The sequence below is a fragment of the Candoia aspera genome, chromosome 1 (genome assembly GCF_035149785.1).
Source record: "Candoia aspera isolate rCanAsp1 chromosome 1, rCanAsp1.hap2, whole genome shotgun sequence".
In the NCBI taxonomy this organism is placed as follows: Eukaryota; Metazoa; Chordata; class Lepidosauria; order Squamata; family Boidae; genus Candoia; species Candoia aspera.
The window spans coordinates 272502930-272529207 of NC_086153.1; the positions used below are offsets into that span (position 1 = coordinate 272502930).

General features: G+C 40.0%; 2 protein-coding genes across 3 annotated transcripts in view; one reads left to right on the forward strand and one right to left on the reverse strand.

Moving 5' to 3' along the window:
• Positions 1–9643, forward strand: part of CSTPP1 (centriolar satellite-associated tubulin polyglutamylase complex regulator 1) — a 180381-nt gene extending 170738 nt beyond the window's left edge. Inside the window, exons 8-9 of the mRNA XM_063289701.1 lie at positions 8521–8584; positions 9032–9643. Coding sequence (XP_063145771.1) covers positions 8521–8584; positions 9032–9212 — 245 coding nt within the window. The 3' untranslated portion in view covers positions 9213–9643. The remainder of the gene's footprint in view (positions 1–8520; positions 8585–9031) is intronic.
• Positions 9644–10377: 734 nt separating this feature from the next.
• On the reverse strand, positions 10378–26267 carry ARFGAP2 (ADP ribosylation factor GTPase activating protein 2). Of its 2 annotated transcripts, XM_063289699.1 has the most exons (17): positions 26172–26267; positions 25727–25845; positions 22966–23038; positions 22549–22680; positions 22376–22456; positions 21044–21146; positions 20259–20315; positions 19006–19050; positions 18035–18087; positions 17203–17339; positions 16766–16897; positions 14901–15029; positions 14681–14815; positions 14429–14555; positions 14205–14295; positions 13770–13888; positions 10378–11889 (listed from the first exon to the last, which is right to left on the reverse strand). In XM_063289699.1, exons 1-17 carry the CDS (start codon positions 26241–26243, stop codon positions 11869–11871), a joined length of 1626 nt encoding a protein of 541 aa, XP_063145769.1. In that variant the 5' UTR covers positions 26244–26267; the 3' UTR covers positions 10378–11868. The 2 variants fall into 2 exon arrangements, with proteins under 2 accessions (XP_063145769.1, XP_063145770.1); XM_063289700.1 differs by lacking the exon at positions 19006–19050.
• Positions 26268–26278: the final 11 nt, after the last annotated feature.

The window sequence follows — 26278 nt, forward strand, 5'->3', positions numbered from 1 at the left end:
CTTAGAAAAAAGAAATATAAACAGTATCAGCAATAAAGAAATGATCCAAACTGTTACACTCAAGACTGGAAATAATAGGAGAATTGGCAGCTTTTTAAAAAGAATTATATTCCAAGACTAATACTGATGAAGTGGCTATGAATAAGTATATTGAAAAGTCAGTTATTAAAGAATTTAACAATCAATATAGGTGAATACTAAGTATACGTATAACTGTTCAAGAAATGAAAAAAAGCAATAAAACAAATTAAATTAGGACAGGCATCAATTCCAGATGGGTTGATAGCTCAACAAAGAATTTGAAGAATTATCAGAGCCACTGACAAATAAAACAAATGAAATTAAAGAAACAAAGGCAATATCACCAACATGGGAAGCGGCATATATAACTTTGATTTAAAAAGAAGGGAACAACCCAGAGAAACTACAGTCATATAGGCCAATTTCCTTGCTGAATGTAGATTACAAGATTTTCACAATGATATTAGCTGACAGACTGAAGAAATATGTTTCAGATAGTATACATATTGACCAAACTGGTTTTATCTCAAAGAGAAATATAAAGGACAACAGTAGGTTTATAATCAATACAACAGAACCTATCAACAAAAAAAGAAAGAAACCCGCACTAACCTTATTGGATGCAGAAAAAGCCTTTGACAATTTGCAGTGGCCATTCCTGCTGGCAGTACTGAATATAATGAATCCTGGAGAAGAGTTTCAAGCTTGGGTTAAAAGCATATACCTCAATGGCCAAAACCAAACATTATGGCTAATGGAGTGCTCTCTGTGGATTTCCAAATCAGTAAAGTATCAAGGCAAGGATCTCTCTCCCTTACTGTTCATCATTGCTTTAGAAATATTGGCAGAAAAAGTCTGAGGTGATAAACAAATAACAGGTTTTAAAATTTGTGGAGAGGACTAGAAGCTTAAATGCTACGTAGTTGATGTATTATTAACTATTATAGAACCACAAAAGGCAATAAAATAGTTAATGAGAGCAGTTCATAATTATGGAAAATATTCTGGACATAATATCAATGTTCAGAAAACAAAAATAATTACAAGATTTTTAATGCAAGAAGAAATTAATTTTTTGCAAGAAGAAACTGGTTGTGTCAGCCTATTCAGAAAAAGATCTCACGTTTGCACTTGACAGGAAACAAGAAATATATCAAAACAATTTTTTTAATTTGTTAAATTATAGCAAGAGATTAAGAGAGACCTTGAAAGGTGGAGGAACCTAAAGTTATCTTGGTTAGAATCTATTGCAATTATTAAAATTAATGTATTACCCAAGATAAACTTATTTATTTCAAATGGCACCAGTCAGAATTTCAGAGAGAATTTTACAAGAATGGCAAGAAATTGTTAATATATGGAGTGGGAAAAGAGCTAGAGTCAAACAAAAAATCCTTCAAGATTCTAAAGAGAGAGGTGGCTTTGCCCTCCAAAATTTTAAACTGTATAATAAAGCAAGCTGCCAGTCATGGATAGCAGAGTGGATAAATCTCTGAATAGCAGAATGGTAATTTTGAAAGAAGCCAGCTTAGCCAATGGACTTCATAAATACTTATGGTACAGAGATACAAGGAGAAGAAAAACTAAAAAGGACATATTATTAGACAAAATTTGGTACAAGTATGGAATTCCACAAAGGGAATAATAAGCCCCAAAATTTCACTTTTAGTGTCTCCTTCAAATGCTTTTCATGTCGGAGATAATTACAGCAAGAAAAGTGTAATTACATATGCAGATATGGTTCATTCAGATTCTACGAATAGACTAAAAATACAGCAAGAACTATTTAATGAAGGTTGGAATATACCATGGCTGATGTATTTACAAATAGCCAGAAGGATAAAATCAGATCTCAAGAAGGAAGGAGGAACATTAAGGGGAAAAAAATCAGAATTTGAAACACTAATAAAAAATCTACACCACCTATTAAGGCATATATACTGTATAAACTTTTACTTAGGTATGATACAGAGACCGAACAAACAAAAGACTGTATGATACAATGAATGCAAAACTTTAAAGCAACAGTTACAATACAACAATGGGAAGGATTATGGATTAAGCCTATAAAATTCACACCAAATTATAATTTAAAGGAAAATTGGTACAAAATGTTTTACAGATGGTATACAACTCTATCAATAATACCTAAGATAGATGAAAGACCTTCCGATGAGCCACCATGACAAACTGATGTCCCTCTAGAATACACTTTGTGGCCAAAAATGGCACTTGAATGCAGGATTCGGGCTGCCGAAATCTCTCTGGAACAAGGAAGGGTCGCAAGATTACCCATATGTACTCTGGACAGTTGTTTTTGTGTGAGCAGACAGCAGGAACTGAGTTTTTGCAGTCAGCTTGCTATCAGCTGGGAGTCACAGGATTTCATCATGCTTATAGCTGCTAATGTTGCCTATACAGACCCTACTGTAAGTTCAACTGAGTTAGACAAATCATACAATATTTTGTCTCAGTTAGATATATCATACAGTAATAAATGTTGGAAATGTCATGAAACAGAAGGAACATTTTATCACATGTGGTGCAACTGTAAAAAAACCCCAAAATACTGAAAAGGCATACATAATATACTGCAGAAAATGTTTGGAATTTTCTTACTAGGTATAAGAGAAAAATCAACAAGAAACATCATAATTTGAGATATATGCTTACAGCAGCAAGAATAAATTTTGCTCAACACTGGAAAAAAGATATAATTCTGTCAATATCTGATTGGGAACTTAAACTTGAAGAATACACAGCAATGGCAAAACTAACAGTATATATGCACAGTAGAAGTTTAACTAAACTTAAGCAAGAATGGTTCCCATATATACAACACATAATGCAGCATGGCAAATACAATCACAGTTTGGCTTCTAAGGGGGCTTAAATGTCTACAAATATTGTAAATTAGCAGCTGTATAAAAAGGGGGAAATCAGAACCCATATACTGTATATACATATACATACAAGTTTTCCTTTTTCTTTTTTCACTTTTTGATATTTTAATTCTTGTTAAATTTGCTCTGTTCATCTATTTTTTCCTTTCATTAACATCTGTTATATACACACACACACGCACACGCACACTGGAGATTTTAATATAAAGCTTAAGACCAAAACCTTTACTTTATAACAAATACTTTGATGTGAATTGCAGTGGGTTTTTTTTTTTCAATGTTATACTCAACTTTGAATGAAAAAGACAAATAATTTTAATGCTTGTAATATTGATATCCTAACTTGTAATTAATATTGGTGAAGGAGAAAAAAGCAGGAGCTGTGAGTCTGGGAAGACCCCCAGATTGCATACTAGCCTTGAAGGGAAACCTTCATCTACCCCATCCAAGGTCAAAAATGGAACATCCCCAGGTCTGGGCAGTTCAAACACCCACAGCCACTCGATAGTCGGAGACGGAGTCGGCTCCTCACTTGGCTGGCCCGGGGTCAAAAGATATAATTGTGTATCATCAGCACGCTGATGCAACCGAACTGGAAATACCAAATTTCCCGAGCAAGTTTCCTTTATTTTGATTAATGAAGTGTTAAGTAATTATTAATGTCTCAGTCTTAAATATAGCCCTTTTTTCCTCAGTGGAGGAGGGCACCTGAGACCAGAAATCATCCTAAGGCATGGGAGAGAAGAGGATGTCAGAGTAAGCATTTAGTTCACTGTTTCTTCTATCATTTCAGCTGTAAACTTGAAACTGTGAAGCTGTGAGTAAGCTTTGGATATACAGTAACTGCAGTTGGGAAGTGAGCTACTAATCTCTCTCCTTTTTCCTCTGCCTGTCTTCACTCAGTATCAATAAAACGTTAGCTATTTGGGGATTTTCTTTTCCCTATCGTAAATTGAGGTATTCCAGGGCTATAGCTATGCTGAGTTTGGTAAGAAGCAAACTTCCCCAAATTACTTGTTCATGAAAATGTGTGAAGAATAGATCTAGTCCAATTTCTCTTTGGGTATATCAGTTTACAAAACACATCATGCCAGTCAACCACATGCTCTTCTGGAAGTCAGCAGCTGTTAGCCTAGACCTATGCCCAGTCCTATCCATTTCTTCCAGGCCTGCTCTGGACCATGCAGCAGTGAGGGAAGAGACTGGCAAATACGATTCTCTTCCCTGCCCCAGCCTGATTTCATCCTGTTTCAGAATCCAGAGTAGTATCGTTATGAGAGGACTGCCTTCTCCTGCAAGCTCTTTACTCCTCCCTTTAATAACTACAGCAGTATCAGGAAAGAGAGAGAAAGAGAAATAAATTATACATGTGCGCATCTGTGTGTACTTCCTTATTTAACTTAATTCATGCAAGTGAACAAGAACCTTATTTTCAGATAGCTCTTAATTCTCTTTTGAAGAAACCAAGACTTTGTTTCCCATTATTTCAGGGCAGAAGCAATGCATGTTCCACCTTCCAGAGTTGTGTTTTTCTGCAACCTTAAAATCAGACTTTGAAAAAGTGGGTCCCTTTTTCCATTGCAGTGTTTGTTTGGCCTGTGTGCTGGAGATTGGCACTAGACCTGTTTGAGGCAGCTCTGGAGTCCTAAATACAGTAGCATGCCTCTGTGGCCCCTGCTGGCAACCATCCCGGCTGCCCTTGATACCCCTGCATTTTCTTTGCTCAAGGATGTGTCACAGCACAAACTGCTCTCCTCTCTGAGTGCCCCAGCCCTGCCAACAACTGGAACCGCTGTTTACCCAGAGCATAGAGATTATATATCAAAAGGAACACACATACAAATCCTCAATCCCTTCTGCAAACAGGCTTAGCTAATAATGCATTCCCAAGCAAAGAAGATGCCTGGATTGCACTGGGTCAGGCTTTTCTTCCTGCCTGTACAAAATCCACTTCCAGTAAGGTGCAAACCAAACAGATGGGCTGAGAAAGCCCTGCCCACTGCCGCCATTGTGTGTGGGTTTTTCCTTCCATTAAGAAAGGCCTGTCCCTGGCTTCAAGCCAGGCTCCTGCTGAGGCCTCTTGTGGGGAGGGGCGGCAGCCGCAAGTGTAACAGGTGCAGGCATCTTGGCAAGGAAAGTAGGATTTTTCTCCTGGTGCCTTTTCATCTTCCCTGCACGCAGGATAATTTGAATAGACTTTGGTCTGCAAGGGATCACAGGCTCCCTCAAGCCCTGCAGCGAGGGCAGCTCCAGGCGAGAGCTTCAGAGAAGGCAGGCAGGCAGGCAGGCAGGAGCTTTCAGGCAGGGGCCCACGCTGCCTCCCATCTCACCAGGATCTTGAAAGGGAAGAGAGTGAGGGATTAGAGGCCCGCTGATGAATTTGTCAAGCGGACTGCAAGCCCAGCCTCATTCCTGTGTCAATATTGATTCACCGATCCTCTGCGTATTGTTTACCAATTCTCCCAAGAGACTGGAGTACCCTTGAGATTTTTAGATGCGTTCAGCAAATGCAAAAACAAGCTTAGCATTCAGGAAATTGAGGCTGCAGTAGGCTGGCAAGAGCCCTTTCTGCTGATTCTGTATTATAGTGTTAGGGATACAAGAGCATCTTACTTACTGGGATATCAGGCAGGAAAGAACAAAGATAAAAGCTGGATTACTGTCTAGGTCTCCCTAATGTGGATGAATCCAGAATCTGAGTGTAGGCTTGTCACTCTTACTTGGCCAAAAAAAACAACAAAACCCAGCTTCCATTAGAGGAGGAGTCAGCAGGCAACAGACAGTTTTCCTCCTTAAGAGGTCTCGTCCCTGTGAACACAGAGTTTCTCCCATATGTTAGCTACGGCTGACTGCTGCAGGGTGAAGAGTTACGCAAAAGATCTCTGCAAGGAGATGCTGCCCTGGGAGCTGTAGCACAGCTCAGGGGGCATTCCAGATGCCAAGTTCTGCCAAGATCTACATGCGCAGACTCACCCGTTCTTGCCAACAGCGTTTAGGTATGTCCTGCGCACCCCTCTGCATTAAAGAGATAGGAGTACAATTCGTTGTACCGAAGGAAGGTAAACTCTGTTCGCAAGACTAAGTGCCTCTGTGAGGCAACCCCAGTGGGTCATTTCTTCGCAGCAGTGTGTCAGGGCAGCTGAAAATCCTCTCTCCACCTTCATATATATATTTTCTTCTTGGAATATGTATCTGAGACATTGCAGGGAGATCAAGCCTTCTTTCGACCGTTTTTCCCCTCCAGACAGTAGACCAACATGACTGTAGATAGTAGACCAACGTAGCTCGCGTGGAGACGCCCTAGGGGCTTTGGTGGACAAACATTGCAACCTACAAGCTCTGCGATATCATCAGGAAACATGAAGGACCCTCAAACATGAGGAAAGAGTAGAATTGCAGAATTGTTTGTGATGACTGGAAGGGCAGGGAGGAATTTGATAGTATCGTATATGCTTTGCTAAGCAGAACTGTTACAACAGGGAGGATAATTAAGGGCATATTACGGTATACTTAGGATATGAAAATGTGAATGGCGTACAGGGTTCTGAATTGAGGGAACAGAAAGTCAGGGGTAGACAAATCCTGTTTTTCTTATTTAAAGGGAAAAGCCTTTATATTATGCAGCCATCTGAGACAATCCTTTGCTTAGTACCTTCTGGATGCTCTGAGGATCTGGATGGGGAAGAACAGGCTTAGGTTCAACCCTAGCGAGACTAATGGATTTGGAGGGCCACATGGATTAGAGATCTTCCATCTTTGCTACTGGATGGGGTTGTACTACCCCAGACAGAAATGCAGGTATGCAGTTTGGGTTCCATCCAGATTCATGGCTCCTGTTCATGGGCCTTTGCACAAATCTATCTTGTGAATCAATTGGATCCGTTCCTGGATTGTGCGGCCCTACTTAAAATCACTCATACATGGGTCACCTCAGGTCTGGCCTACAGCAATGTAGTCTGTAGTCATGTGAAAAAGTAAGTACAGCTCATTGAAATTTTTGTCTTTTTCAACATATTTCAATATACAGGTATTTGATCTTCATTTCAACAATATTGATAGATAAAGGAGATGTAATAATAACAAATATCCTGCTCTAATTAAACAATTTCATATTGGAGTCTTTTCCTTTCCACATCTAGGAAAAAAAGGCTGTTAAGGAAATTGGCAACCTGAATCTGCTAGATTCAGATAATGCTTTGTGAATTGATTCTTTTCCACATTTCCTAACCTGAGAATGAAAACCAAGAGCAGCTCTGTCCACAGGTTCATCATGTAGCTGACAAGGCACAAAAGGAATGAGGAAGGAAGAGGAACACAAGTAAATTTAGGAGTCAAGTGCTAGCATTAGATATCTGAGCAGTATCATCTGTCCAGTACAGATGGGCCTCTCTGCCAGTATATGTACACATATGCACAGTCCTGCTGCAGCTATAAGCTGCTGATGAATGGTAAGGACTTCAGAGTCAGCATCCTTTCTGCTCTGCAGGACTTTTTTTTTTCAGCGTGCTTATGTATGCTTAGGGTGATTTCCTTGAAGATGGCAGCTATGCAGTTTCCTTTGTCACCATAAGGAAAGCTTAATATGTTGCATCCTAAGCAAGAAAACAAGTTAACAGGAGAAAGCCTTTGGGGACCACCATCCCCAATAAAAAACACTCTTAAAAAGGCAATTAAAACAGATGTGCGTGATTATGCTGCATTTTCCCTGCCTATACTAGAAAGCAGACTGTTTGCTCCCTTGTCAAGAGCCTTTCTAGCCAACTGGCTTTGATGTTCTTTGTCTGTTGTGAAACGGTCCAAACTCTAAAGAGAGGAATAGGACTTTCAATTTGCAGTGCAGTTATGCAATTGTAGACTGTGGATTTCATATTTTTAGTGACTGCTTTAGATGCTGATGTATTTTCCTTACTAAGGTAAAGCAGCCTCCCATATTTGGAATTAAGGGTGGTCCTGATCAGTGAGCTAACTGGGGCCCTGGCCTTTTCCCTTGGAACCCAAATAACCTTCCCTATTAGTGCAAAAGTCTGAAGTCTTGTATATATTGTTACTACTAAGGCAATAGTAGTGAGAAGAGATGCAGTGCTGGACTGTTAAAAGGGGAGTCTTACAGGAGTTAGGCATTCTTAAGTTGTTCATTCTTTTATGCTTTAGGGAAGTTCATATACAATACAGTGTGCGGGTAACATGGCTGTTTGAAGGATATCAATAGGGCTTCCTCACACTGAGCTGGCAGGATGCTGTGTTGTTACAGAAATGATTCCTGTAGGAATATGACACAATCCTCCAAATGCAGCAGTTGCGAAAAAGGTGATTTGGCAGTTGGCAGGATGAGTATCTGCAAATTCAATTGCTTTTGAAAAAAGGCTAACAAACTTTAGTTAGATGTCATACACCATGCAGAGAGCAGTTTGTAGCATGGATTCCATCATGGAATTGTTGAGCAGCAGATCCTACTCTCCCCATATTTCCATTTTCATTTGTGAATTCACTTCAGATTTCAGAGAAGCTCCGTGGTACTATGGTGTATATGGTGAATAAAGCTTATTCTTGCTTTAGAATTTAAACTAAGCTTTTCCTTTTTGCTATTCATTTTCAGGAGCTCTTCCAGAGAAAGCAGAGTTGCTGCTTGACCCAGTTATGGATCAGGAATTGGAGAAACTGTAAGTACTTTTAAAATTGAGAGCAACTAAGTCACTAAGGCACCGTTATTTTTCCCTTTAGGTGTCACATGAGAGTGCTTGCAGTTAATGTAACAGCAGTGGTAATTTTTCCTTGGACTCTAAAACATGGCAGGTAAAGAGTTGAAGTTCATTCGAGAAGCAAAGGAAAACATGGTGCAGTTGCAAAGGAGTATCAAGAAGGGAGCAAACCTGCTTCACCAAATATTGCTTCTTACAAAAAAAAAATTCCAAACAGCTCACTATTTCCATAGGAGCAATTATCTGGGCTTCTAAGGGAAGGAATTGCAGTCTCCAATTGTAAAGGTGGCAGAAGACTGCATTCCCCTCCTCCCAACTTTTTAGCTGTTCCCCAGTATGTCTTCACACACACTTATTGTGACAAGTTTGAATGCAGCTAAAAGAAAGCCATGTTTTTTCTTCTTTCAGGATTGCACCAGTTTCAGGCCTTTCAGTTTCCAATTCTGTCAGTGCTAGTGGGGATGCAACAAACATGCCTTCTCGTGCCTCTCCACGCATCTGTCCCCTTTGGAGGCCTCTCCACCACCGTCGGAAAATGGATACAGAAAGTGATGGCTCCACAGAAGAGACAGATTCTTCAGAGAACTGATAAAGGGATTCAGGATGACTAGCAGGTCCTTATAACTGAAGCTGTGTGGGGTTTAGGGAAAAGGGGATGGAGACAATTGCAGTTGTAGGATCATACTGCTCTCTTGTGGCAAACATGTCAAATTGATTGAAATATGAGAAGATTTGTTTCCGTGTGAGAAATTAATTCTCAGTATGGAGCTTGCATCACAATCCTTTGAACTCTTGTTCACATAAGACTTTACCTTCTCTCTACATATGTACCTTGCATTAGATTGCTCAATACTGAAATATTTCATGAAAGTTCAGATCAGACAGGAAAACTCTTGGCTCTGATGAATGGGTAATTTTTTTCACCGTAGGTTAAGGAGAACAGAAAATTATTATTATTCTGCAAACTTTAAGCTACCCGTGAAGTGTAATATATAGAAAAATAAAGAACGTTGCACAAGGCAGGTAGATCAACTGAGATTTCTTACATCAAAATTCTATTGTAAAAGGTAATTAACTGCATCATTTTCTATTCAGATGTCTTCTGGAGGGAAGTAGTACTGAAGAATCATGACAAAGGGTTCTCTCTCACTCCTGGGGAAGAGAAATATGATTGGTATCCAGCTGAAACTACAGGGCAATATTCCTTGCCATCAAAAAATAAACAGTCATCATAGTATTACAGAATGCTCCAGACTTTTAAAAAGATAAAACTAATATAAATGGCAAACTTAGCCTTACTTTCACATTAGACCACACTAAATTGCTCACCCTTCCTTAATTTTCATTCCTTGAGCTTAGTATAGAAAACAAGATGGGAGGGGTGATTTCTACCTACGTATTTTTTTATTATTTAGGGCCCAGGAAAATAAGAACCACAAGAGTTGAGAACACGGGAATCCAATCTGATTTATTGGACGGGAGAGGGAATCCATAGCCCTCCCCTTCAAAACCCCATAGAGCAGGGCCATAACTTTGGCCACATGAAGCTTATTAATATTACCATGAATCTCAAGTATACAGATGGCCGAAGCAGGGAAGCCACTTCCAATCTCAGAATAAAAAGCAGTGGCCTGATATGAAACTGTAGCCCTTGCTCAAGAACTGAGCAAGCAGTTTTAAATCTGCAACACTCAAAACTGGAGAGGGTATTTTCAGAACCCTATGAACACAAAAGAAGCAAGCAGAGGGGGAAATTTCTGGTCAATCCATGCAGGCATTTATTTTCACAGGAAGTGCACAAGGAGTAAGCAGATTAATTGCACTAATGAATACACTAATGTGAAAGTGGGTAACCTCAAAGGACATTGGTAACCTCATCTGCCTCTAGCAAGTGTACTCACAGAAACCCAAGACATTATTTCAGTGAATTCTTGGTGATTGCTCTTCCTATAAAATTACAGGCTTGCCTTCTTCAGGGATACAGTAGATTTGATGGCGGCTTCCAGATGAACCCACAGCTGCAGTAGCAACAATCATGCAATTTGATGCAAAATGGTTACAACAGCAAGCACCATTTCACAAGGAAATAATTCTCCCACTCTGCTGAAATAATACTTCCAGTGGAAAAATATCACTGAAACAATGGATACAGCATGCAGGTGCAGTAGGGTGCTTTACAGCAAAATACCTTTTATTGCCTCGGGCATGAGATTAGCAATGTAGGATGGAAGGAAGCATTTATCTGCTCTAGTTCCTCTTTGATCAGTAAAGCTATACCAGTTTATGAGAACAATCCCAGAAAGCATAGGGATAACATTGAAGCCTGGATAGGTGGAAGAAGCCTTCTTGAAACTGATTGTTTCCATATATAGTTGGCAGAAAAGCTATGATGTTCAGTCAAGTCTTATCAGTGTGATTCAAAAGGAAAGTCAGTAGTAGCAATGGTTGTGCAACAAAAATGGGACACAGTGAATGGAGTGAATAGTTATAGTCACACTCATTTCAGCTCCAATTTCTTTTAACTTCTGAAATAAAAAATCAGACAGCACCCAATGAACACCAATTGATTATATGAAAGGTTTGATAATCTGTTCTTCATTTATCACTGCAGATCTATCTCCTGCATCTATCCTCAGTCATATTTGCAGAATAAAAGGATCTTAACTAAGGCCAAGAGTGCTGACCTTTCACTGCATGCTGTATGTTTGTGCTTTTAAGCCACTACTCTCAAAGGATGCATCACACTGGTTCCATAAGGCAGGAAGATTACCATGAACAGAGGAAGGAATTTCACTCTATTTTGGAGCATGGGTTCTAGAGAGTCTCCACCAATGCAATATTTACTGAAATTTGCCTCTGAATGCAGAAGCATGAAGAATATTACACACTACTTCCTGCTTCCACAATACAAAGTCCACCAATAGCAGTCAGGGAGACGAATAGAAATATAAAGAGCAGCACCACAATGACAACTGCACCCTATCTCAGTCCATAGCAGCAGAGGGATGTTCTCTGGAAAGGCCCATACTTCAGTCGCTGAAGGCTGGGTTTTGACAAAATATTTGTTTTCTAATACAAAACAATGTCCAGAAAACCTCTGAGTACAGGACAAGCATGTCCATTTCCTCTATTCTCAAGCAGCCCTCAGCCATGCTCAGCTTAGAAGTTATCCTGTAGAGTTTCCATGTAGGCTCAACTTCAAGTGGTGTTCCACCAATGGCCAAGAGGTACAGTCTTCTAGATCATCAATATGAACCATAGCGGTCCTAAAGGTAGGAGGGGAGAAGAGGTGGGGAAGACCACTTAACAAATTGTCCATAAACATGATTGAAGATTTCTAAGCATTTAGCTATGGCAGCTAGTCCAAAGATGATCACCATAACTAAAGACTTATGAGCCAGTCATACCAAAAAGGAAACTGATCCTGTTAAGGTCGGAATAGTGAAGCAGTCCACAAAAAGATATTATCAGAGTACAGACTCTATGCAATCATCCCAGAATGTCAGAAAAGATTAGGTTGGGAATTTACTTTAGCTTCATTATTGGACAATTCTTCAAGCATGTATGTTTACACAACTAACACAAATATGAAAAACAGGTGAGAACTGCAACCCCATCTGAACTATATTTATATCTCAAACTGAACCCAAGACTTGCACACCAAGCCTGAAGTATGAATTGAATCTGGGTCATTATTCAAGACAGTACGTGGTGATCCTTTCTTTCCCCCTGCCACGTTATTAAGTATGTGGTAGAGATATATGGATGACCTTATTGTTCAAGAAAAAGCATCCACCAAACTTGTAAATTGAGCCTAACCAAAACTCTAGAGCAACTCATGCAGTAGTAGCATTGAAGAGTGTTTTGCTTTGTTTTGTTTTGTTTTGTTTTAGGAAGATCCTTCGGTTTAGTGTGTCTTGCTATCTCCTCAGTTATCTTTATCCTTGAATTTGCTGCCATTTTACTATCTCACCATCAACCTCGGCTAGCCAGTCAACAACACGGAAGACATTAAGCTCCCTTGTTGGGTCTTGTCTTGACTGTGCTTTGTTTGGCTTTGTTTTCAAATGATTATTATCCTCTTTGGAGAGTTCAGAAGTCTCCTTAAGGACTTATTTTACTGCATGCTATATAAATACAGTTCAGATAGGGTTGCAAATCCCACTAATACAGTATTATTTAGGAGATATATCTGGCTGTAATATCAAAGTTTCTATTCAAAAACAACATTTTGACATCAGCTTATTTGCATACCATGCCATCATCCAATTGGGTCCAAGTAGCTTTGCAAAATTTGCAGCCTCAAATTGACCATGAAAAATACAGTATTTCTTTAGGTGGACTAATCAGCTAGTTGTCTTAAAATTAGTGCTTTTAGGTGGACTAGTCAACTAGTCCTTAAATTAGTGCTTTTAAACCCCACTTGGCAGAACTAAATGATGTGATGCCCTTGAGCATCATGATGTCCACTAGGCTCCACGATCCTCTGATTTTAAAGTTTTCTTTGAGATTCTTTTGTTTAAAAAATATACAGGAAAAAGGCATGCTGAGATGCAAATGGCCGGCCCCCAGCATTATCTCTATTTTCAATAATGTTTTGGATCCCACACTGGTGGTGAATAATGGCAACTCAAGGTCTTGTTTAGAAGCATGCTCAACTGCCCAGAAAAAAAAGACCAAAGTACGCTAGGCAGATAGAACTCTCAAGAGGTAGAGGGGATGGCAGGAGCAATGCTTTGTAACTGACTGTACCCCCAATGGCACCAACAACATGCTCTCAAAATACTAAAGAACCACCCAGTCCACACTATCATATAAGATTCATCAGATATTACATGTGCTTTCCATGTAAGCACATTTAATCACCCATTTAAACCCTCTCGCTAAAATTTCATAGCAAACATGTAAGTGAGAAGTCTATGTGGTGTGGTGGTTAAGACATTGGACTAGGACTGGGGACACTCAGATTCTAATTCATCCACCACCACAGAAGCTCACTGGATGACTATAGGTCAATCGTTCTCTTTCAGCCCAACTTACTACTTGCTGTTGCTGTAAGAATATGAAGAAAGAGTCCAATGTACATCATCTTGATCAAGATGGCATATAAGTGTAATAAATAACTAACTTCCCCCTCATCTCTCACCTGCAGCGAGTTCATCACACCATTGGCCAGGACAGCCATCTTGCCAGCAACAGATTTTACTCCCTGCTTGAACTGAGCAATGTCAGCAGCAGGTAGTACATTTCCAATGGATACACCACCTACAGAGAAGAAAAAATATTAATATGAAGCCTGTTAGATAACTTTGTCTGTAGATAACTTTGACAAAGAAGCTACTCCTCTTATGAAAGAGAGCTTAACTGCATGAGCTCACACATTTTTACAAGTCTTGCTCTACTCACTGCTCTGTACCAAACTGTCCTCAATATGGAACTGATGGCAGCAAAGCCATGGTGTGAGAAGGGAACTCTTACAGCCATCATTCTTTTTAATTTTTATTTATTTATTTATCAAATTTTTATCACCGCCCATCTCCCCCCACAAGGAGGTACTCTGGGCAGTTTTTGATGGGCATACCCGAATTCACTGTTTCAGATTCTCCAAAAAGGTCAACAGAACTAATGGCATTGCTTCCTGAGAGCTGCTGGAGTCGGGATCTGGCCTCATACTGGTGGAAACAAAAAGGGAAAAAAGGTAAGGAAAAGAAATATGAATACTACTACTAATGCTGACCAGGTGCACTGCTGCTGACAAGGGTCAGAAATAAACCTCTGTGGGCAGAAAAATCATAGAAAAACTACCTCAGCATCAACTTCTCGCCCAAAGAACATGTCAGATGAGATGGCTTTGGCACCTGCAAACTTTTGTCGAGCTTCATTAGACTCTACTACTGATACCTTGCTGTCCATTTCTCTTCTGTTGGTCGGTCTGAGTAGAAGAGAAGAGAAAAGCACTGAAATCTTTCATTCGCTATAAATATCAATCAGATCCTCTGTACTCTTCATTCACACAGCCCTATATTAGACCAAAGGACTGCATTCCCCTTGCTTTACCTGTCACCAATGGGTCGGATGCTCGAGATTGTGATGTCTGTCTCCTCTTCTCTTTTGTCAAATCCCCAGGAGGGCATTTCTGTTTCCCATTGTGAACCAAAACTATCTCCTAGTGAGAATGGATTATCTTTGTACCTAGGAACAAAGGGGAGAAAGGAATCTGTGCAGGCCAGATAAAGAAATATTAACAGAACTAAAAGCTCAGCAAAGCTAGTCATACTTGGGTGGTCCAGATGTGAAGCTTCCTGTGTCTTCAAAGAGGCCCAGCTGAGACCGAGAGGACTTTACACTTGCTGGTGTTTCTTGTTCTATTACTTGCATCTCAGACAGGACAGAGTGCGAAATGGAACTAGAAGAAGCAATACAAAAAAATAGTTAAAAGGCCTGGCAGAATTCCCTATTTCCAAATATTTCATCGACACTAGAATTACCTTGGCACATATCACTTTTCACTTACTTAAATAGAATTGCTTTTGCCATTTGGATGATCGTTCATCTAGTTTAAAGAGGTCCTTCTGGATGTTTTCATGATCCTTTTTGGTTTTACCAACCTAAATAGTTTAACATCATTCATATATTTGGCTAGTTCACTATTTAGCCCTAAGACAACTTTTTTGTGAACAAACAAGAATGTGCTGGTTCCAACACAGAACCTTGAGGGACTCTAGTTCTTACTTCCCTCTATTGAGAAAACTGCCCATCCATTCCTACTTCTGTTGGATTTTGACCAGTTAGTAATCCATAAAAGCTCCTTGGCATGGCACTGGTGAGAGCAAGAGTGAGCCATGAGGCAGAGGAGGAGGAGGAAATGGTGGCGGCATAGCCTCTGGCCACTATAGGAAGAAGGCTGTCAACTTCCTCTTTAAAATAACTTCTAAAAGATTTTTCTTTGTCGAATCTACGCTAACCTTCTTTCAGCAAAAAATGTTTTCCTCTGTGCTTACTGATTACTATCAATTTGCTTGCAACAGACCTTGCTGGTCTACAATGTAAATTTCCCAAATCTCCCTTGAGTTCCTTGTGTTGTTTTGTTTTGTCTAAATTGCATTACATTAGTGACTTTCCAGTTTTCTTACAGTGAGCTTAATTTGAATGAAAAGCTAGGTATTTTTGCTAGGAAGTCAACAATTTCACATTGTGTTTATAAGAACTAAATCATCAAGTGGATACCATCAACTTGATGATTTATTACAATGTCATCTCTCAAGCTGTCCTACAATACTTTCCCTTGTTACCTCAATTGGCTTTACTGGTTCCAATCCTCTCCCTAAGAAACTCAGTACAGGCTCAGACATTTTCCCTGTATCTTCTGTGGTAAAGACAGACACAAAAGAAATTTTGGTTTCTCTGAAATTTCCATATCCTCCCTGAGAATCTTTTTTACTCTTTTGGCCCAGCTGTTTCTCTGGTTGGTTTTCTGCTTCAAAAACATTTAAATACATTCTTATTTAATAAATTATTCATATTTTTTTGCCATACTGTCTTCATTTTTACTTTTTTCATTATTATTATTATTTTCTTTTATTACCTGTCTCTTTTTTGTGGGTGATTTTTTGTTACAATAGGCTTTCCCTAACTTGTACAGATTTCTGAATGGTATATGAGAGCCAGTTTGGTCTAATGGTTAAGGCACCGGGCTAGAAACCAGGAGTCTGTGAGTTCTAGTCCCACCTTAGGCACGAAACCTGGCTGGGTGACCTTGGGCCAGTCACGCGCTCTCAGCCCAACTCACCTCACAGGGTGGTTGTTGTGGGTAAAATAGGAGGAGGAAGGAGTATTTGGTATGTTCACCGCCTTGAGTTATTTATAAAAATAATAAAGGCAGGATAGAAAATAAATAAGAACATCACATTAGCCTCTTCTTGGATTGGGCTGACCTTTTCTTACTGTAATTTCTTACTACAAAGGCCACAATATAAATCAGTTCGCACCAAGGGGGCTAAAGATACACAGCAGCAAAACAGCCTTTGGAAATGGCAAAGGCACAGATCCCCCATTTGTAGGCCTACTGAGACAGCTAACTACTTGAAGCCAGGCACTATACAAAAACTGAGCCATGCTTTCATTCTCCAATAAAGTAAATACCTTCTGGACACCAAGCCCATGCCTAGTCTTTCAGCCTGTTCACGCTTCTTCCCTTCTAAGTTTTGAAGTTTCTTCTCCTCCTTCTTCCGATCAATTTGGAGCTCTTGATAGGCCAGTCTCATTGAGGCCACTCTGTGAGAAAGACACCACAAGCATCACCAAACCATAGAGTTCTAGTAGAGTTTCTCCGTAATGCATATAACCCACCCGATTCTGAATATAAATATCAGCATTGACAACAGAGAAGCAGAAAATTACATGATCCAGGCTCTATTCATGGGGAGGCCCTGGCCATTATTGTATTTATAAATGCTCAGGTCTGAGTTGGGCATCACATCTTTTTCCATGCTTCATGAGTTCATTCTCCAATTCAATAGCCTTGTGAGCAAACCTACGTGAATCCCCACTTGAGGATGCTGCATATAAAAGTCACTCACAGGGACTCTTCCGCTTGCTTCCGGTACTCGGCTGCCTGTTGCTCTTTCAGCTTTTCAGCCATCTGGGCCTGCCGTTCAACTTCTGTAAAGCTCTGGCTGCTCACTTTTTGAGCTCCAAGACCCTTTTTGGCTCCCAGCTAGAAGAAACAGAAGCAGAATAAAAACTGCCAGGAAAGCAAGGACTACAGAAAATGTGAAAGTCACTGAACCTGTAACATCAGAGGATGATGTCTGCATGAATTACAGCAACCGATGCAAGGGCACAATAACAGAAATCGAGATAACTGTTTATCATGCCATTTCAGAATTACTTTGATTGGTCCTTTTTATTAAAGAAAATAAAGATATAAAACAATCTCCTCCGTTTTGCAAGCATTGCTGTATGAATCAAAATCAACTTTTTTTTTTGAGGGAGGTGTCTATTATCTTTGCCCCGAGACTACACCATAAAGTCAAATTCAAAGCATAAATATATTGTTCGTTTCTGAGGTCAAGAAACTGTCTGCCCATGACAGTTAACCAACACTCAAAATAAATACAGTGTTGCAGCTATCCCCCAAGAGCTAGAGCCATGGCATTACTAGGACCATTTCAAACTACTATTAGTATGCAGAAGGGTTTCCATGGAACTGGAAGATGCTGCTGTCCACCAAGAGCAGAGGAAATGAGAGAAGAACGAGGCAAATCCTCATTAGCTTGCAAAAGAAACAGACAGCAGCCACAGGAGAAAAGGAAGTTCTTGCAAAGGGTCACTCAGATGGTGCACACCTTTGCCAGAAAAAGCAAGCAGACGTACACCATAGAAGGGCAAAGTCTCTGGCAGCAGACGTACCCCTTTCTTTGCCGCACCTGCCTTCTTCTTTCCAATGAGGGAAGGCTTTATTTCTGCAATAAAGACAAACAATGATGGATGAGCAGGAATGAAAAAGAGCGATCAAGCTGCTGTGAATACTAATACCCATCACAGTATTTTAAGACTTTTATGGTAAAAAGGCTACCATGGCCAAGCGTCCTATGGTGAAAAGGTGAAAGGTCCCCTGTGCAAGCACCGAGTCATGTCTGACCCTTTGGGGGGGGTCACTGCTTTCACAACGTTTTCTTGGCAGACTATAGAGCGGGGTGGTTTGCCATTGCCTTCTCCAGTCATCACCTTCCCCAGCAAGCTGGGTGCTCATTTTACTGACCTTGGAAGGATGGAAGGCTGAGTTGACCTGAGCCGGCTACCTGAGAGAGAATCCAGCTTCCGCTGGGATCGAACTCGGGTCGTGGGGAGAGTTTCGGCTGCAATACTGCTGCCTACCGTTCTGCGCCACATGAGCACTGTTAATGCACCAAACAGGTCCAGCAGCAGGACACAGATTCAGAGTCAATAAGACCAGCCATGCAATTTCAGATTAGTAGCCATTTGGGCCTCCCCTTCCAAGTAAGAAAGCAGTCTAATTAACACACTAAGGTGTGGTGTCTTTGGTAGACAGTGAGCTCAGAACTGTCAATGGGAAGAGCCTGGTAGGAAAAAAAGCACTGCTGTAAACTTAAAGAGGCATTTTCTTGCAGGTTGCTCAGTAATTTCCAAACAACCAAAGCAGGTAGAATACAACTGTCCTTTTGCAATTTGTGCCGCATGTATCCATTTGACTAATCGGCAAAATGTCAGATGCAAACTGTAACTTAAATTTCACTGCTAAGTAAGAGCAATTCCTTCCATATTTAGGAGGAGATCTTAAAGGTACAAGACAGCTAAACTCAGAGCCAGAAGCAGAACCACAGAAATGGAAGGCAAATAGTCCACACAGAGCCAGTTACCTCTGGCCGGAGTTGCCTCTTGTGGAGACAGACACATGGATGCGTCTGAAGGAGAAAAAGACATGCATGTATTTGATTCTAAAGGTTGAGCGTACAAGGCTGACCATCAGCAAGAGATCCCACACAAGACTGCAGTATGACCTACAGACCCAGTTCAGACCAGATGTCTCATCTGGCAAATCTTCAGCTGTGGCAAATACTGTATATATTTGTAGATAAGCTGAGAATTTTAGGGGCCAAAATGCATCCAAAAAATTGGGTTTGGCTTATCCATGGATGGGCTTATCTGTGAATATATATAGAAATACTTTTTTCTAAAGTACATGTATTTCCTGTATACATTCGCATATAAGCCCATCTGTGGAGAAGCAGACCTTTGAATACCAAAACACCATGAAAAATGCAGGTTGCCTTATCAGCGGGTGGCCCATTTTTCATGGTATTTTGGTTAGAATTTGAGGAATGGTTTATGGGCTTATACACAAGTATATACAGTATATTTCATATATTTATTAATCAACAATGACATCTAAATCAAGATAGTGTGTTTAAAGGTCTTTGTCCCTTATAGGATTCAGTGCAGTATTCATATTCTTGTATGAAAAGAGCATGGGTGTTATGGGAAGGTGTTAATTTTTTCTAAGGATACTTACGCCAAAGAGAAGGGAGCACATAAATAGTGGAAATGAGATATAAATAATATCTGACTAAGATCATGACATAAGAATCAGGTCACAGTCTGGACTAGTTGGACATTTCTCTTGAAGGACAAGGCAAGGCCATATCAGCTTGCTACTACCTCAATCCTCCTGGGAAATATCCGAGGCTACAGAATCACAGGGATTTCAACTAATTCTTAGGAAGATCCTTCTGACAGACAACCTATTTAATGAGAAATCAAAGTGACTCTGGCAGTTATAAACTCTCCATAATTAAAATGTTTAAAAATAAAAACTGGATAGCCCCCTATTAGAGATGATATAGCCACCTCTGGACAGCAAGAGATTAGACCAGTTGACATTTTAAAGTTCTTTCCAATGATTCTACAGTTTCCCAAAAGATAAAATTTTAAGTTACTCAGTTCCTACTACAATACTGCAATAAGCAATTCAAAATCAGAATTATTCATCTTCTCAACCCAATATAGCATCTGAAATAAATCTATGGTCAGTGCGAACCATCTGCTGAAGAGAAACTGACTATCACCAGTGGCACTGTGCATTGAGGAAGATAGAGGAGATATTTATACTTACCAAGAGGGCCTTTGGGAGAGGTGCTCAACAAGTCAATAGAAGGACCCTGGTCAGCCTCTACAGAGAAAAAAAAAGTTTCGCAAACTCTGATGTTCTAGAAGCATTACACATGCCCCATAGCACTATAATTCCATGAAGAAACTACTGAAGTAAACTGAGAGACTTATCAGAAAGGCACTTGCAACAAATGCCTGATTCAGTGAAAGCCAGTCTGAATCTATGGTTTGTTGTTACTCTACTGACTGCAACTATGGCTTAATGTGGTATGAAAATGGGGACACAGGACTAGTAGTTTCTAGCATATTCCTGGTTTTAACACTCCCAAGCAACTAAAAAAAGGAAAGAAATTAACAGAAAATAGACTGACGTGCCATCACAACTTTGCTTATCTACAAATTTTGGCTTGATCCTGCTTTCTCAATGAGCTATGATTAAAATAAACTGTATCTCAGCCTCTTGTATGAATACAACCACATATCAACTAACATACATGCTTTCACATATCATACTTTTTTCCTGTTGGAGTACAGGACTTCTAAATTATTCAAACAGGAAAATGCTCTTTAACAGAAAAAAAAAAGTTCAGTTCAGGAAAACAAAATAAAGAAAGCTACTAATGCATCACTGAACTGATTACCTAATTTCGGTGTATCAAATTATACAGTGTCTGATATGGATTCTCCGCTGATCATCTAGCTTAACAGCAACCAAGGTTCACTCCATCCAGTAGGGATATTTAATATGGAAAGAGCAACAAAATATTTGGCTTCTGCCTTGGTACTTACGTGGAACCTCACTATTTTCAGACGGCTTTGCTGTTTTCTCCAATTCTGATGTGAATTCTACTGTGCTCTCCCCTGTCTTAGCCACATCCCAGTTATTACAAGCCTTAAAGAAAACAAATCACTTCTCAGAAAGGCTCAACAATATTAATTCGTTCAAAACTCAAACAATTAACAAATTAATTACCATAAGACCTGGCCTAATAAGCCACGTATATCTACAACACTGTAGACAGCAAGTATTGCTACTTTCTTAAAGATGCGTTCCATTCTAATAGAGGCCCGCAGTACAGTCATAAGAACTTATATTGAAATCAATGGGACTTCCAGTTTAAGATCAAAGTAGATGTCAGCCATCTGTTTTCACCCTATCCCAAAGGAAAAAAAATATTCTAGCTATGAGGCACATACTCCATTTTTGATTCAGGCCAGCCAGTCACTTCTAAGAAATCCATAAAAAGGGGAGGAAACAGCATGCATCAACTGCTCTGGTGGCATTATATTGGGCTTGAACAAAGAACAAATATTCTGGAGTTCTGAAACTTTTGATAAGAAGGATTATCCAAATAGTTCGTATTTCAATAGAACAGTACGGGCTTTACACACATACAAATACAGTGTAAAATTCTAGCTCCTTTAATGAAAGCAGCCTTTACAACCTGTTGCCCAACAGATTTGTTGGGACTTCAACTCACAGGATTTCTGACAATTTCAACACATCTGGAAGCCACCAGGCTGGGGTAAGCTAGTGCAGGGACTTTGAAGAAGACCAACCCTGCCCAATACTCTATGGCACTGTCCTGATTCATTACAAAGCAGCTTCACATGTACAATGGCAGTGGACAAAATGAAAATGCCAACTACAGACCAGGTTGTCACTCCAAATGGCTCACCATAAACTAGTATTCAGTTAAAAGATAGAATACAGGTAGTCTTTGGTTAACAACCGTAACTGGGACTGGGAACTCCATCACTAAGAAATGTGGTCATAAAGCAAAAAATCATGTGACCACATTCACTTACAAGGGCAGTTCTGATTGCAGTTATTAAGCATGACATCATGTGACTGCAACTTGTGACTTGCTGGCTTCCTGATTGACTTTGCTCATCAGAAGCCAGCAGTGAAGGTTGCAAATGGTGATCACGTGACCGCGGAATGCTATGATGGCCACAATTTTGAGGACCCGCTGTAAGTCTCTTTGTTCAGCACTGTTGTAACTTCAACTGGTTGCTGATCACTAAGTGAGGACTATCTGCATTAAGAAAAACCCATCAGACAAATCCAACAAGGAAAGTTTCCAACTGAAAAGGGCAATTCAAGTTGGCTCAACTCACCTGTGTATGCTCCAAGAAGAAATCAGCATCACTCCTTTCCAGAGAGTAGCCCGGAATCCCACTCAGGCCATCAATCAGGAGCTAAAAAAAGGAGAGAATAATCTATTGACTTCTAGAGCAAGCCTTGTAATTTCCCATTGTTTCCAACAGTGCACAGACTCATTGATACTTACATCATTTCCATATTTGGCCATGGCAGCACTTGCCAGCTGCTGGATCTTCTCTCGGTACATGTGAGCAGCACGGCTATTATACTTGGCATTGGCATCTGAGGTGGTACAGTCATGCTGGCAGAAAAAGGCTGTCTGAAAAGACAGAAAATATAGTTGATTTCCAGGATCAAAAAGAAGGACAAACTGAAAACTAGATGACATTTCCAGATACAGATATGTAGTGATTGAGCTTCCACCTGGTACTAAATGACCCAGAAACATAGAAAAAATTCACCATGTAACTTTTTAAAATAGCTTGTTAATAACTATTCACCAACCCACTTCCCCAATCACAGCATACTCCAAAAAAGGAACAATTTAAAAAAAATCAAATGCCCATCTAAATAATCAAAGAATACCATTTCAACTGGTCCTTACCGCATTGGCATTGCTACCCACTTGCATACACTTCAACTGAAACCAGCTCCAGTTGGAGTCAAGCTCTGTAGACCTGCAAGGGGACAAGATTGGCATTATATTGTACACAAATTCATCATACAGATATCAACAATTTCTAAAAGCCAAAATGCCCTTCTGTCACAATAAAATCTGTTGTCCTGCCCAAAAACATTAATTTCATTTCTCCTAGTACGATACTTACATTTATCATATGACACAGCAGATAGAAAAGGGTAGCACATTCCAAGCTTTTATCCATTTGTAGAAGCATAAAGATAATCTGTTGTATCAGCCTCCTCCAAATTGTGTCTTACAGACCTGTTGGCACTAGAGCTCTCTGACTATTTATAGCACTTGATTTAGGGAATGCTGCCTTTCATGATACTCCTCCAATACAGAATTCTAATTCCCTTCTATCTGACAAATTGGCAACATTTATTTATTTATAATTTATTTATCAGATTTATACCCCATCACAATCATAAACAGACCTTTGGCAACTCACAATAACAAAGAACCTAGGAATACAAAAAATATATCAGAAGAGGCAATAAAAACCCAACAATATAATACCTGGTGTCATGCCCAAAAAGCCCTCTGGAAAAGCTGTTTCATTTTTTTCCAGAAGGCAGATAATATTGGGCACAACAAGCCTTCAATGGGAGGCCATCCCTATCATGGAAAAACAGTGATTCCAGGTTCACACATACATACACCCCAACCTCCCAAAATAGGGAACAACCAGCTGCTTCTCCTGGCACGAGTCAGATGGTCAGATTGACTCTAGTGAGAAGATGAAGTCCTGGTGCCAATAAAGAGATTTATAGGCTAAGACCAGCCATTTAAATTGCACCCAGAACTTAATAGGAAGCCTATGCAGGGCCCATAAAACAGATCTATTGTGTGCCCATTAGCAAACATCTGTGAGCACCCAGCCACTTCATTTTACACCAATTCAAACACAGAACAAATAAGCTAAAGCTATAGAGCTTACAATATAAACTGGGCAGGGAATTTGTGACCCTGTTGATGGTTCTGAATTACAATCTGCAGCATTTCTCATCACTGGTTATACTGGATGGGGCTGCTGATTCAATATCATTGGCAGAGCCAGAGATTCCCTATCCCTACACTATAAACTAATACTGCAGTGTAAATAATTTAACACTCTTTTACCTAACCTACTGTACTTCTATGAGTAGGTCTATAATTTTTCAGACTTCACAAATATATTGAAATGAAATGTTGTAACAACGAAGAGGAGAAACAAAATGCACATTTAATGACTAATTCACACTTCACAGATGCCCATCATTTGTTAACTATTACAAAACAATGATTTATGTGTAAAATAATCAGGGAACTATTAAAAATGGAAATGTTTTATAATCATTGCCTGTCCTCTTAGAAGCAAAGACACAAAAAGAGACAGAATATGGAAAAATTAGTTTGTATGCAGGGCGATACATATTTGCATTTTTACTAAATGCTGAGAATAATGACAGAAACTTAATGCACATCACATAAGCTACATGCTTACTGAAACACAGTAGTTTATAAATGCAAACAGGTATGGCTAACAAAACACAGAGAACTTCTTCAGTGGGGGAAGGAGGAGACATTTTGTTAAAACAAGGGATTATGATGAGTAAGCCAGAACTCTTTGTCATATACATCATCAAGCAACCCAAGGATTGAGGTCTCTATGGTTTACTAATCAGTTGCTTGTGCATAAGTCAGTCATATATGGACTGCACTGTCATACAAACAAACCCAAAGACTCCAATTAATTTATTCACAGAACTCAAAAAGAGACTTATAATTGAAAAGAATCTGAAGCAAATAAACCAGACTTTCCATAGCACCCTCTCTATCTTCCCTTTAAAGCAAGTAGGAATATACTGTTGCTGTGAAAAAGGAAGAGATTAGTGAATCAAATACAGGAACAGGAAAGATATCTAGTAAAAGAAGTAGTAACTTCTAATGTCAGTTATTCAGAGCTAGAAAGAAATATACTTTTTTTCTTTTTGGTGCATTCAAGTCAATGTTGACTCCTGGCAACTGCTTGGACAAGTCCCTGCAGTTTTCTTAGCAAGATTTCAAAAGTGGTTTGTTCTTGCCTCATTCTTCCTAGGGCTGAGAGAGAGTGACTGGCCCAAGGTCACCCAGCTGGCTTTGTGCCTCAGGCAGAACTAGAACTCATAGTCTTCTGGTTTCTAGCCTGATGCCTTAACCACTATGCCAAACTGACTCTCAAAGATACAATGTAAAGTGCCAGAATTATGCCATCTTGCATATTTCTTAAGACAGCAAAATTGCACGACTAGTTAAAAAGTTGTAAAAAAAATGATAGGAAACAATAGAGAATTTGAAAACAAGTGTGTTAAAATACTCAAGAATGTATACACTGATAAAATTATTTGATACAAGAGACTAGGATTGGGGAAATAAGATAGTATTATCAGATTAGCTGTCTCTGATCATCTGTCAAACATGAGATATAAATTATTAAATAAATAATTAGACTGAAAATATGTAAAGGACTCTATGCACACACAGAAAATAAAACTCAATTGTCCTCTTACTTGCATGTGATTAGGTTAGATCTGCTCCATGCAGAAATTCATTAGTTATGCAATGAAGCGAATGATGTGAAATGCTAACTCACCTATGTAGCCCTTGATACTACGTTAGCGCGTTTTAACCTACATCCATTTATGGGTGTGCAACCACGACTCACCGGATGAAGCTGACATGAACACCCAGCGAGCGGTGGATTCCGGAACAGTCGATACAAAGAAACACCCCATAGGTGATACTGGCCCAGCTCGGGTTCTTTGCTCCGCAGTCGAAGCAGGACTACAAGAAACAGAAAAGGTAAATGCAGAACCAACGGACCGCTCAAGAATGGGGAGCCTGGCTCATGGTTTCTTACACCGAATCCGTCACCCGGGCAACCACTCACTCCTCCGATCGGCAGCGGCTACTTTGATGCCGGAGCGCTACGCGACAATCACTCGACTCAGGGTCATTCGCTTCAGACCCACCACAATTGGGCGCAAAGTGGCTACCGGCGAGGACGGTGGCGCGGGGAGAGATACGGATCAAGGGTCGGGTCGATTCTGCTCTGAAGCGTGACCAAGACAACCATCGAGCACTCGGCCCACACACTGTACAGTCAGTACCTTATTGGCTGGCGCAGCTCGTAGCCGCTTGAAAAGGGTCTGAATTTCCGTCCTGCTGGGCCCGGCCGCCATGTTTTCTTTCTCCCAGCACCCACAGCGTTCGGCAA